This window comes from Periophthalmus magnuspinnatus, chromosome 9 (genome assembly GCF_009829125.3).
Source record: "Periophthalmus magnuspinnatus isolate fPerMag1 chromosome 9, fPerMag1.2.pri, whole genome shotgun sequence".
In the NCBI taxonomy this organism is placed as follows: Eukaryota; Metazoa; Chordata; class Actinopteri; order Gobiiformes; family Gobiidae; genus Periophthalmus; species Periophthalmus magnuspinnatus.
The window spans coordinates 23,541,998-23,556,691 of NC_047134.1; the positions used below are offsets into that span (position 1 = coordinate 23,541,998).

General features: G+C 41.2%; 1 protein-coding gene across 1 annotated transcript in view; it reads left to right on the top strand.

Moving 5' to 3' along the window:
• Positions 1–14,694, top strand: part of LOC117375674 (dmX-like protein 1) — a 91,453-nt gene that overhangs the window by 70,551 nt on the left and 6,208 nt on the right. Inside the window, exons 46-51 of the mRNA XM_055224281.1 lie at positions 4,350–4,410; positions 7,236–7,363; positions 8,741–8,818; positions 10,254–10,345; positions 11,504–11,556; positions 12,561–12,778. Coding sequence (XP_055080256.1) covers positions 4,350–4,410; positions 7,236–7,363; positions 8,741–8,818; positions 10,254–10,345; positions 11,504–11,556; positions 12,561–12,778 — 630 coding nt within the window. The remainder of the gene's footprint in view (positions 1–4,349; positions 4,411–7,235; positions 7,364–8,740; positions 8,819–10,253; positions 10,346–11,503; positions 11,557–12,560; positions 12,779–14,694) is intronic.

Genomic DNA, 14,694 nt, shown 5'->3' on the forward strand with positions numbered 1-14,694 from the left:
CAACGTTGCTCTTCTATCAGCTTGAATCACTTGGGCCATTCTCCTCTGACCTCTAGCATTAACAAGGCATTTTCGCCCACAGGACTGGATGTTTTTCCCTTTTCACACCATTCTTTGTAAACCCTAGAAATGGTTGTGCGTGAAAATCCCAGTAACTGAGCAGATTGTGAAATACTCAGACTGGCCCGTCTGGCACCAACAACCATGCCATGCTCAAAATTGCTTAAATCACCTTTCTTTCCCATTCTGACATTCAGTTTGGATTTCAGGAGATTGTCTTGACCAGGACCACACCCCTAGATGCATTGAAGCAACTGCCATGTGATTGGTTGATTAGATAATTGCATTAAGGAGAAATTGAACAGGTGTTCCTAATAATCCTTTAGCTGAGTGTACTCAGGTATTAGTAGTATTCAATACAAGTTAGTATTTGTATATGTTTTATCCATCCATCCATCCATCCATTTATTTTCTTCCGCTTATCCGGGGCCGGGTCGCGGGGGCAGCAGTCTAAGCAGGGACTCCCAGACTTCTCTCACCCCGGACACGTCCTCCAGCTCCTCCGGTGGGACCCCAAGGCATTCCCAGGCCAGCCGAGAGACATAGTCCCTCCCGCGTGTCCTGGGTCTTCCCCGGGGCCTCCTCCTGGTGGGACATGCCCAGAACACCTCCCTAGAGAGGCGTCCAGGAGGCATCCTGAGCAGATGCCCGAGCCACCTCAACTGGTTTCGGTCATTACCCAAAGCTCATGACCATAGGTGAGGGTAGGAACGTAGATTGACCAGTAAATCGAGAGTTTTGCCTTTGGGCTCAGCTCCTTCTTTACCACAACGGACCGATACAGCAACCGCATCACTGCAGACGCTGCACAGATCCGCCTGTCAATCTCAAGCTCCATCCTTCCTACCTTTTTCCGGTCGAGAACCATGGCCTCGGATTTGGAGGAGCTGATTCTCATCCCAGCCGCTTCACACTCACCGCCCCAGTGCCTGCTGCAGGTCCTGGCTCGAAGAAGCCATCAGGACAACATCATCTGCAAACAGCAGAGATGAAATCCTGTGGTTCCCAAACCAGGTCCCCTCCGGCCCCTGGCTGCACCTAGAAATTCTGTCCATAAATATAATGAACAGAACCGGTGACAAAGGGCAGCCCTGGCGGAGTCCAACATGCACCGGGAACAGGCCTGACTTACTGCCGGCAATGCGAACACAGCTCCTGCACCGGTCATACAGGGATTGGACAGCCCTTAGCAAAGAGCCCCGGACGCCATACTCCTGGAGCACCCCCCAAAGGACACCACGAGGGACACGGTCGAATGCCTTCTCCAGATCCACAAAACACATGTGGACTGGTTGGGCATACTCCCATGAGCCCTCGAGGACCCGATGGAGAGTATAGAGCTGGTCCAGTGTTCCATGACCAGGACGAAAACCACACTGCTCCTCCTGAATCCGAGGTTCGACTATCGGTCGGATTCTCCTCTCCAGTACCCTGGAATAGACCTTACCGGGAAGGCTGAGGAGTGTGATTCCCCTGTAATTGGAACACACCCTCCGGTCCCCCTTCTTATACAGAGGGACCACCACACCGGTCTGCCATTCCACAGGTACTGTCCCCGACCGCCACGTGATGTTGCAGAGACGTGTCAGCCAAGACAGCCCCACAACATCCAGAGACTTGAGATACTCAGGACGGATCTCGTCCACCCCCGGAGCCTTGCCACCGAGGAGCTTGCCAACCACCTCAGTGACTTCAGCCAGGGTGATGGACGAGTCCGCCTCCGGGTCCCCAGTTTCTGTTTCCTCCTCGGAAGACGTGACAGTGGGATTGAGGAGATCCTCAAAGTATTCCTTCCACCGCCCGACAACATCCCCAGTCAAGGTCAGCAGCTCTCCACCCGCACTGTAAACAGTGTTGGTGAAGCACTGCTTCCCCCTCCTGAGGCGTCGGACAGTTTGCCAGAATCTCTTTGAGGCCGTCCGATAGTCCTCCTCCATGGCCTCCCCGAACTCCTCCCAACCCCGAGTTTTTGCCTCTGTGACTGCCTGAGCCGCGGCACGCTTGGCTCGCCGGTACTCATCAGCTGCCTCAGGAGTCCCACGAGCCAACAAGGCTCGATAGGACTCCTTCTTCAGCTTGACAGCATCCCTTACTTCCGGTGTCCACCACCGGGTTTGGGGATTGCCGCTGCGACAAGCACCGCAGACCTTACGACCACAACTACGAGCAGCCGCATCGACAATAGAGGTGGAGAACATGGCTCACTCAGAGTCCATGTCCCCAGCCTTCCCTGGGATCAGGGAGAAGCTCTCCCGGAGGAGGGAGTTGAAGACCCCTCTGACAGAGGGCTCCGCCAGACGTTCCCAGCAGACCCTCACGAGGCGCTTGGGCCTGCCAGGTCTGTCCGGCTTCCTCCTCCGCCAGCGGATCCAACTCACCACCAGGTGGTGATCAGTTGACAGCTCAGCCCCTCTCTTCACCCGAGTGTCTGAGACACGCGATTGGAGGTCAGATGACACGACAACAAAGTCGATCATCGACCTCCGACGGAGAGTGTCCTGGTGCCACGTGCACCGATGGACACCCTTGTGCTCGAACATGGTGTTTGTTATGGACAAGCTGTGACTAGCACAGAAGTCCAATAACAAAACACCACTCGGGTTCAGATCGGGGAGGCCATTCCTCCCAATCACGCCCCTCCAAGTGTCACTGTCATTACCCACATGGGCATTGAAGTCCCCCAGGAGAACAACGGAGTCCCCGGTTGGTGCACTGTCTAGTACCCCTCCCAGGGACTCCAAGAAGGCTGGGTACTCCGCTCTGCTGTTTGGCCCGTAGGCCGACACAACAGTGAGAGACCTGTCCCCGACCCGAAGGCGCAGGGACGCGACCCTCTCGTTCACCGGGGTGAACTTCAACACGGGCCCCGTAGGGAAAGGCCAGGCCACCAGGCGCTCGCTGCGGAGCACCCACCCCACCCCGACGTAAACGGCCTCATTGTTTTCCTCTTCATGATGGGCTTCTGAACCGCTCTTAGTCAGACCCGTCTCCCAGGACCTGTTTGCCATGGGTGACCCTACTAGGGGCATGGAGCCCCCGACAACATAGCTCCCAGGATCATTCGGGTGCTCAAACCCCTCCACCACGTTAAGGTGGCGGTCCGGGGAGGGGTGTATATATTTTAGTTCTATGTAATTAATTTATGTTCTTTCTTAACTTTTGGCCTCATTTACTCCCAGGACTGAGACCTCAAAGCAGTTTAGATAACTATTATTAATTATTCATGTTTATCTTAAGGCTGATTTTGCCCAGAGCGTTAGAGCTGCGTATTCAGCAAACCCAATTCTGTGTTCATTTCAAATAGGAAATGTTTGGTTCTGAAACACTTCTCGGTCGTGAAGGCAGCATTATAAGTATATTATCATTTTTAATGGAGGGCAGGGGCCTATATGGTCAATGGACACGTTTTTATATAGCACTTTATTTTCAAGACAGTCAAAGAGCTTTACATGAAGGAACCACTCACCCATTCACACACTCACATTCACACACCAGTGTACACAGACACTGGGGACAAGCTGGGTTAAATGTCTCATCCAAGGACACAACGACAGCACTCATCTGTGGGAGTTTGAATCGCCAACCAGTGGGTCAATGGATCTGACTGAACAATGATTTTTTTTATGTCGAGAACGGGAGTCAAACCATCAACCGTCAGATCAGAAGACAAATGTGCTCCTGTCGCTCTGAAGGTTTTTGAAAGGAATTCCTGAAATGCTGAAGTTTACCATTCATTGTTAGGGATTGGAACTAGGACTGCAAGATTAATCACAATCAAATCAAAATCGAAAATCTGAATGGGCTGGACGCAATGAGCAACATCTCAACGATTTGGGAAAAATATCGAATTGTGATTTAACTGAAACCCAGTTGACAGATATCGTCAAAATCTTCTTATTTGTGGTAGTTTAGTGTTTTTGAAATTATTGGTAGTTTGAAATAATTTTACCAGTGGCTTTAGTTGTAATTTAAAATGATCCAAGGTCAGATCCAGTGACCCACCTGTTCGCTGTACGATTCCAGCTCCCACAGATGAATGCTGCTATTGTTTCCTTGGGCAAGACACTTAACCCATTAACTCGCCACCAGTGTCTGCGAACACTTATGTATGAATGAGTGTGAATGAGTAATGGTTCCTTGACGTAAAGAGCTTTGAGTGACTAAAAGCGCTCTATAAAAATGTGACTATTTACCACTTGAGTCAGGTTTATCAAATTGTTTAGCATGATCGTTGATAGTAGCATTTTTGATTGACATAATAACATGAATCTCTCCTCTTGTGCCTTCAGATGATCAAAAGAAACATCAACAATGTGAGAAGAATGGCGTCTCATCCCACGCTGCCCTACTGTAAGTGTGATCCAGTTTAAACCATTTTTCTACAAAGTCCCATACAATTCTTATGTTAAAATTTGGGAATAGTCCAACATTACATAAAACACATTAGGTGCTTATGGTTTTTTTGTTTTTGTAATTGTTGCAAATATTTATCATAGTTTCCATCAATCAAGTCGCAGTTTGTGAAGTTGAAAGAAGTTATCCATGAGGTTTCAGGCCGATGGAAAAATTAGCACTGTTGCCTCTAGGGGTGCAATTATCCAATACTGGTGTCGGATATTGGTGCCTATACTGAAACATTTGCTGGATCGAATATCAGCTCCCAAATATTGGTTCAGTCGATATCCTGGTCGCAAATATAAATCGATGTAATAAGACGGTCCAGAATGTCTCATAATGTTTGAATTTTTATTTACAAAAAGTTGTTCTGCCTTTATTTGAGAGATAAGTAACAGCTACATAACACTTCTGGATCAGTTTTGTCTTATTTTATTTTTTTTAAAGGAATTAAATACAATTTCCAGTCTCTGCTTTGATATCTGTTAATACTGGGTGTTGCCAGATACTTGAAACTCTAGTGTCTGTGTAATTCCTCAGTTGTCCAGGTATGATCCTTAGTAAAAGAAAAATTTAAACTTGTCAAATGGACAAAAAGTTGTAGGAGTGAAGACGTTTGGCTGCTCATCCAAGCTGCTTCTTCACTTTGTTTGAAGCTATAGCATCAAAATCAGTATTGGGGCTAAAAAAGCTGGACCAGTGTATTTCTAGTTGTTTCAGCATTTTACAAAACACAATAATTTATTTTTTTTGCCATAGGTCCTCAAAATGGCGCCGATAACCAGGAATCTGAAACTAGACATATCGGACGCAAAGTCAGGCCAATATTTGGACTTTTTAGCATATCGGCTATCAGCCTTAAATCTGCAGCACAGGCCAATATTTTATTTTGGTCGATCTGCTGCTTAAAAAAATACACTTAAGGCTTTATATTTACACTTTAATACAAAGACAAAGCTGCACAAAATGTGATACTCAGCTTCCCTATAAGTGGTAAAAAAAAAAAAAAAAACACAGCTTGGGGGGAGTTTGTAGTAAAATTAAATGACATAATTTGGGAAAAATTATCAAAATCAGCTCTGTATATCGACCCAAAACTATCAGTTGTTCTGTATTCTAAACATACAATATCAGTCATGAAAAAACCCATATTGGTCCATCTCTACCTGAAACTTGTGAAACAGCTACTTCTAAAACATTAGTGCCACAGAATCAATGTTAAACATCCATCTAAAAAGGCCGACATAATTTATAAACAAGAAATCTATTTTTCTGATTGAATCCGTCCTTTCATAAAACAAAGGTGTTATTCTTTGCCAAATACTAATTAGTGTAGAAATTAGACGAGCTGGTTCCATATGTGCATCGGGCCTTTGTGTAAAATGCGGTTGCCAAGTAACAATTATGGAATGTTTACCTCTTTGCATCTGCTGCACATTTCCAATCAGGAAGTAAAATTATAACAGTGAAGGCAGAAACTTTGTTACCACTCGAGCCTTGAATGCAGAACAGTACAGGATGACTCAAACATGCACAAATCAGACAGTTTTGGTACACAGACTCTGGGGGCGAGGTGGGTTAAGTGTCTTACTCAAGGGCATGACAGTGTTCATCTGTGGGAGCTGGTATCACACTGCCAACCTGTAGGTCAGTGGATCTGCTCTACCTATAATGTTTGGGTCAAGAATGGGATTTGAACCACCAGCCTTCGGATCAGTGGACGAACACTCTAACAGAGACAACATATGCAAAATCTTCAGATGGTAAAGAGTAAAATTGACTTTGTGGAGCTTTCTACCATGTCATAACATTGTTTCCTCCTGGATGCCTGGAGAGGTTTTCCATACATGAGTAATTTAACGATCTCCCTCAGAGCCTATTCAAACCCTCTTTGCAGTTAGCAGTGCAATCCTATCCAAAACTCCGTCCACAAGCCTACGTCACCCAAGCTCCCTCATCACAATTCTCCATAAATATACAAAAGCAGGACAAAATAATACGCTACAACTTCACAAATCTGATGCGATGTGCAGTAGTTTCATGAGCGGGATGCACGCTGACTGTGTTGTGAAACTTATTAAAACATTTGAATGCGTTGTTTTCGGTGAGTGTAGCATTTTCAAAAAGGTAAACGGTAACATGGTGATTTGTCTGTTATTAATGTTCATATCTTGATTTACTGACACAATAGAAAAATAAAACCCCAGGACAAAAATGACGAGCCTGACAGCAGCAGCAGTTATAAAGAGAACGGTGACATTTTTCCAATAGAACGTGAATAGGAGCCAGAGTCAATGGAGCCAGAAGCGCGCCCATGATCACTTCCTATTTGGAACGTGGCGGCTAGTAGATTAGGTACATCCATTTATATATACAGTCAATGGGACTGGCACATAGAAGTATAATACCCTCTTTTTAACTATATTTTAGTGAAATTAGTTACCCAAATGTCATGTGTGGTACTGGAGTTTATTTTTTCCTCCCTGTTCTAATGTTTTAAGAAAAGGCTGAACGCACACAATCTTCTATGCTTATGTTTTGTGCTAGTCCGAAGTGTGGAGAGGGAGCTGAGAGATACTTGGGTGGAAAAAGGGCCCAGCGGGTTATAATGAGGTCTGCCCAAGCCTGTGTGAAATAAACCATCTCCTCAATCAATTATACAACAGATGGATTTTGGGAGCAAAGAAAAGCCAAAACATCATGTAGGGAGCTGGGACAAGGCTGCGCTCTGCTCTGAGAGACTTGTGTAAAGTGGTTTTCATGTTTTTTTTCTCTTTCAGATTTGACTGGTGCTCAAGATGGCAGCGTGCGTATGTTCGAGTGGGGTCATTCTCAACAGATCATCTGCTTTCGGAGCCCAGGAAACTCCAGAGTCACTCGCATACGATTCAGTCACCAAGGCAACAAGGTTAGCATATGCACCAGCACAGACTATGATGATGGATGGAGGTCTTTATTTTAAACTAATCAATACAAATGTGATATTGCAATAAAAACAACAAAAATATTGATAAAGGAGTGGGTGGAAGAAAAAGTTAAACCTGTTTTGCTTAGAATGTTCCACAGTATTGCTTTAAACGTGTCTATATCCATGTAGACGAGCAGGTAACGTCACCAGGTGAAGTTACAGGGCAGATCTTTGGGGAGGAGAGCATGTCAGTTGTTTTTTCCAAGGTATTTTTCAGCAATAAAAACACCTATAATTGGATAAATAGAAGATGTAAATATTTAATGCCATACTGTGAAACACTCCAGGCAAAGCATAATCCTCTCCCCTATCAATTCACACATTTAAAACGACTTCATATGACCCACGTGCTTCACATAAAACAGATAACACTATACATAGGAACAGAACAGTAAAACACAAATATATCCTGTGTAGTTAGTATTAAATACCAGGGAGAAGAGGTTGGTTTTCAGTCTAGTCTTAAACTGTATTAAAGACTGAGAGGATCTGACAGGCAGAGGGCGCTGTTCCAAGAGGACCCATAGAGTGCACACATCTAAACAGAATCAATAACATTAGAAAAGTGATGTAGCGTCTCTTTTAATTTAATATTATTGTGTTCTAATGTGAGGAAATTATTATGCAACAAGTACACTGTAAAAAAAAAAAAAAAAAAAAAAGGATTGTAACACCCCATTTCAGCATTTATGTATTGATCTATGGCTTGATCACATGTTATGTAGATAATGTTTCGGTGTATCCATGCCAGGAAACAGGTGCCTGGCGGAGGGTTCATCATCTGTTAATGTCTATGGAAATGTTATTAATTTGTCTGGTATGTTCCACGTTATGGTATTAAAGTTCTCCATCTCCACAGAGACAAGCAAGGACACCACCAGGCCAAGTTACAATAGCAGCTCTTATATACAGTACTAATTTTGGACACACACTCTCATTCAGTGTTTATTTTTTAGCAATTTTTACATTTTATATACATGCAGCATTTCAGATACATGAAGCAAGATGTAAGGAATTATATTTTTACATAGGGTAGCTACTTTGAGGATTTGACTATAAAATGTAAAAATATGGACTTTTTTCTTTGCTACAATGTGAGTATTTGCTAGAAAAGATAGTTTTCATGCCTTATTGTTTTCCAGACAAAGCCATAGCATCTCCATGAAAACGAAAAGTGTCTAGTCCCTCCATACTGTATTAAATGCTGTTATAGTTATTTCACTTGGAAACAAACTGAACATAAGATTTAGCAATAGTTTCATAAGAACCTGAAGAACTTAAACTTTAACTGTTCTGTTTTGTGCTGTTCTGTTACAGTTTGGTATTGTCGATGCAGATGGAGGTTTGAGCCTGTGGCAAACTAACACAAGTGGAGCTGCGCCTAAACCTTATCTGGTAAATAAACACTTTCCTGCCATATTTTCTGACAAAAACTCTCATTTGTTTTCTGCTCCTCTTTTCTATCTCCCCTTCTCTTGTTTTGCCTCTGTTAATGTTACTTCTGCTTGGATAATTGGGTCTGCACAACAGCGCCCTCAACCTCACTGTTAGCGTCACTACTTCCTGTCCAGTTTTATGTCTGTGAGGTTTTTGCAGTCACACTAAAATGAATAAACATTTAAAGATGAGGCAGTGGACAGGGAGCTGTGCGTGGATGTCACTGACAACATGTTAAACACTACACAAATAAAATGAATACTTCCCCAGAGACACTTCTGTGTTTAGAAAGAGACATGTTTGTGTCTCAATGCTAATGGTAATGCTAATTTTGAGGTATAATAAATATTAAAAAACACAACAAACTGAAGTATTCTACATATAAAAATAAATGAATAGTCTTTATTATTAGAATTTTTATTTTTTATAGGTTATTTATTTAATGTTTTCTGATTTTTAAATAAAAGTGCCTGTTAGCTTTGAGACACAGGCTCTGTGCACATTAGCACGCTATCTAGCTCACTATTAAAATAGTATTAATTGCACAGCCTTAAGTTCACATTAAACCCAAAATGGCTGTCTATGATGTCATGTGTCCTCAGTATATAAGATTCAGTTGTGATTGCAATAATTTAAAACAAAGAGGAGCTCATGTTATGATCTATAGGATCTATGCACATTATCACGCTAGCTAGCTCAGTGTGTCTCAAAGCTAACAGTCTCTTTTATTAAAGTCATGAAACATAAAATAAACAACCTATTAAAATTCAAATAAATTAAAATGCCACTAATAAACACTACCCAATTATTTTTATATGTAGAACACTTCAGTTTGTGGTGTTGTTTTAATATTTATTATACCTTAAAATCAGAATTGGCGTTAAAGGGAAGTATTGAAGCTAACAATGAGGCTGAGGGTGCTGATGTGTACAGAGCTTATTGAGATCAAGACACAGTCATTTGTTATCATCAAAGTTAAGCCACAAGAGTCCCACAGCCAGTCCTCTGTCAGTGTGTGGTTTGGACTGGAGCTCTGGAAGAAACTGGACTATTTTTATATTAAATGGCATTGATTAAAAGTTAGTCTTGTTTAGGTTCATGAAATTTGTAGATAAAATAAAATAAAAAATTGGGATTGATCAAGTCAAGGAAAAAAACATGATACATTTTTTTGCCGTAGAATCTGACAACCAAAGTGAGAAGCTCATGCTTTCTGATTGGAAAATTACATGAAATAAACAGTTAGTGCTTCCTGTAAAATGTTTTTTTGTAATTGTGTAGAAGGCAACTTAAAATCATTTTAATTTAACACGTTCTCGTTGGATCTGTAAATAAAAATGTAATATTTAACACAATTCTTCATAACTTCCACATTTTTGTGTCTCTGCTCCAGACTTTACAGTGTCACAATAAAACGGCCAATGACTTCGTCTTCGTGGGCTCGTCATCGCTCATCGCTACGGCCGGACTCTCCACAGACAACAGGTTCACACTCACTCCGACACTACATCTGTATAATCAGTGGAGGAAATACTCCATCCTGTTTCTTAAATAAAAGTACAGATACTAGAGCAAAAAAATACTCAAAAGTAAAAGTATCTCATGAAAAAATCTACTATTAAAGTACCTGTTTAAAAATGTACTTTAAGAGTAAAAAGTAAAAGTATTTTGCGCTGATTTTGAGGTTTTATAAAGTTTCAAATCTAGTAATTTTGATAAAAGTTTGTGCTGGGAAACAACTGAATTGATCTTTTCTTGGTTTTTTCAATTTTTTTGGTTGCTTAAACTATGAACATGTTAAAAATAAACCCTCAGCCTTTTCAGCAGGTCTCAGACAATAATAAAAAAATACTTCTACTTTTCAGTCCTGTATAAAAATGTAGTGAAGTAAAAATAAAATATACTGTAATTTGACAACATTGTATTGTTGTATAAAATAGTACATTGCTTTATAGCTATGCATGCATTTCACTAAATACCTTTTTTATGGTATGTATTTGTAGTACGGTAATTCTGTTTAAGGGGCTGCACTAGATTGTTGTTCATGTAATAAAGTGGAGTTGTTCTGCCCCAGTACAGACATGTTTTAAAAGTAGGCCATGGGGTCAAATGAGACAGCTATGTACTGTCTGCATCCAGTATGTCTGCATTTTTATTGTCCGCAGGAAGTATGTAAAAAGTATATATGTAGTGTACAGTAACATAAAATAATTCTTCACAAGAAATGGAAACCATAGAAATCAGGTACAGCACCTTTAACATTTTTAATCATGTATTTTAGGAGTTTTAAGCAGTGCTAATTCAAAATATATTTGGAAGGGGTGATGTATTATAGATTATCATGTGCAATAAATCAATTCTAACACCATCGTCTTTTACCATATGAACTCATGAGGAGCTCTGACACCTTGTTCTGTCCTCACCTGAGCCCAGTTATTTCTAATTGGACAAGTCTCTGCTCCACTGAACTGCAGCCTCTACTCACAGGTCTCTCTCCCTCTCTCCCTCTCTCCCTCCCTCTCCTGTCTGCTCCTCTCCTCTCTTCTCTCTCTTCTCTTTCTCCCCTCTCCTCCTGTCTCTCCTCTTCTCTCCTCCTCTCTCCTTTCTCTCCTTTCGTCTCTTCTGTCTCCTCTGTCTCTGTAGGAACGTGTGCGTATGGGACACCCTGGTTGTACCGGCCAACAGCCTCGTACATGGTAAGGATCTATTACAGCCTCTGCTTAAAGGGGATGTGCCAGATTTCTCTTTGTATATTAAGAATGAGTTTGACTGTTTAGACTTAAAGAGATAGTACGTAACTTTCTGGACCTGGCACCTGCATGATTCAATGGAAATAGAAAGTTTAGAAAGTTTCAAGTTCCATTCTCTGGAATATTATAGCAAAAAGAACAACATATCTATGGAAACAAGCAAGTGTAGGCACGTGAAATGAGAGTCCGGTTTGTGGAGGTGCAAGTCAGCTCAACTTTTTCAGTGGAACAAACTCCATCAAAATAAAAAAAATGTCTGTTTTTGATGAGGAAACAACATTATAACAGAGATCAGAATACAGTTTAATATGGGCCCTTTAAAAGAACGCACATATTTGGAGCATATAGATCTGAAGTTAAGTTTGTTTATTTATACTGAATACTTAACTTTCTGAAAATTGTAATGAAAATGCGAGTAAATTATAATCTAATCCAGGTCTAATCACTTGAGTCATCATCAGTGATCATTTTAAGACTTTTAAATCAAAAGGTCCACAGCCAGACCCCAGTAAAAGTATTTGGTTTGGAGCAAAGTTCAGACTTTTGGGGAATAATATGATTTATTTTTTCTGTTCCAAAATTGAATTCGGAACAACCATTATTTGTTTGGGATTGAGTTCACAAACCTGCAGTGTTAATCTCATGGTTTAAAAGTGCTTTCAACCGACAAAAATCATGTCATGAGTTGCACCACTTTCTGAGGCTGTTGGGTAAAATTAATGGGACTTTTGTTGTTTATTTATACTGATAGAAGACGATAGATTTTGTGTTTTGTTTAAACTACTGGGATTATAGAATGTTGTCATGAAGATTGAAAGCCGTATGTATTTGTTTTAAAGGTTCTATATTACGCAAAATTGACTCTTGTGAGCTTTAAGTCATGTTATAATGCTGTTACCTCCTCAAAAACAATATCAATACATTAAAAACATACCTCCTCTCTGTTGTAGCTTTCCTTTGCCATGACTCCGGGGCCACGGTCCTGTGTATGGCGCCCCGACAGCAGCTGCTCATCACGGGCGGGAGGAGGGGCTTTGTGAGTGTCCTGGAGCTCTCACACAGGCACCAGAGGCAGAGCTTTCAGGCCCACGACTCTCCGGTCAAAGCCCTCGCCCTGGACCCCACAGAGGACTGTTTCATCAGTGGCTCCTCCGAAGGCACCATCAAGGTAGGAACTTCATCATATTTTGAAAAAAAAACTTGTGTTAGACTCTGTATAAAACAAATAACATCAAGCCAGAAATGTTAGAACAGAGACATATTTAAAGGGCTCATATCACACCATTTTCTGATCTATGTTATAATGTTTCCTCATCACAAACAGACCTGGAGTTGTTTTGTTTAACACACAAACCCTGCATATTTAGGCTTACTTCTCTCAAAAAGAAAACACTCTGTTCCACCTTGTGATGTCATGTGGTGATACAGGAAGTGCTCCACTGTGTTTTTAAACTCCATACACCTTCATTAGAATCAACTGGATAATTTCAGCTCTGGAACTGCCAAACTCTACTGAACTAAATGTAAAAGGAGCTGTTCAATTGAAAACTACCACTACATGACATCACAAGGTGGAACAGTGTTTTGGGCTTTGGAGATGTAGACAGACTAATAATAAAGTGTTACTCAAACATGTGTGAATGAAACAAAACGACTCCAGGTCTGTTTTTGAGGAAGTAACAACATTATAACATGACTTAAAGTTCACAAGAGTCCATTTTGTGTAATATGGGACCTTTAAATGACTTTATTTTGGCCTTTATTTGGTAAAAAATTCTCAAATCTCAACGCACAATAGACTCATTTAACTAGTCATAAAAAATTGAGATTTGCTAATTGCTTTCATTCAAATGGTGGTTATTTTTCAAAGACTGCAGTTTTTGAAGTACCGCAATTTCCTCCACAAACAACAAAATCTCCTGTCTTATTCTGCATAAAAACAGCTAACCCTGTAGTTCAGATCTGCACAAACATATTCTGAAATGTCTGTGTGTGTCAGGTGCCCTCCCTGTGCTTCCTTGGGATATTATTCTGCATAAAAACTACTAACCCTGTACAAACATGTTCTGAAATGTGATTCTTGTATTAGTTTCTCAGTTCATATTTCAGTCTTTCCGTCAATTCTTCTCGACACATTTAAAATTACATCAGAAAAATCACAATATTTTTCCTCAAATTGTTCAGTTTTAATCTGACTGGCCTAAAAAAAGCACCTTGTTAATCAATCAGTCCTACGTATTTTCACAGCACATTTAAAAACAGTCATAGTTACCAAAGTGCTTCACAAGTTTACAAGTTTATTCAAGTCAATAATTGTCTGACATAACCCCAAACACAGAGTACGTTTGCGAGTTTTCAGTGTGCCGTGTGGAAGTGAGAGATTAGCTGCAGCGCACAGAAGAGGCTTATCAAATAATAATGTGAATGTGACTCAAAACAATGAACTCCGAGAATGCCAGGGCTCACAGCACAAGTCCGTCTACGTGCTTCCTGTTTATTTCCTGTTTATTTCCTGCTTCTCTGCCCCAAAATGACTTCATAACTTTGTGGAAAAAGAAACAAGCCCTGATGTTATTTGAAAAAATGTTTGCTTTGAATTCAGAGCTGCAGCAGAGTTTCGATGTGACTGTGTTTGCTAAAAAATCCACCGCAATATGGATGTGATGTGTTTGAGCTTAGATTTGCGGTTTGTGTTTAAATAGGAGTCTGGATGGCGACGGTGGCTCAGTTGGCACAGGTTGGTGGTGCGATTCCAGCTCCCACAGATTAGTACAGTTGTGGTGTCCTTGGGCAAGACACATTTGAGAAACTGAAGACTGAAATATGAACTAATACAAGCATCACATGCATTTCAATATGTTTTAAGACATCTAAACTACAAAAGCACAATTTTTGAGGGAGATTTGGAAAAAAAATACTGTGATTACAATTAGATTTGCGATTTATGTTTAAGTAGAAGTTCTAAAGTCATCTTACTCAAGAGTACTCAAACATGAATCACTCCAAATACAACTTCAGAGGCTCAACAAGAAGAAACGACTAGAGCATGGTTAAAAGCTCTGAAAAGTCCAGTTTGTAGAATAG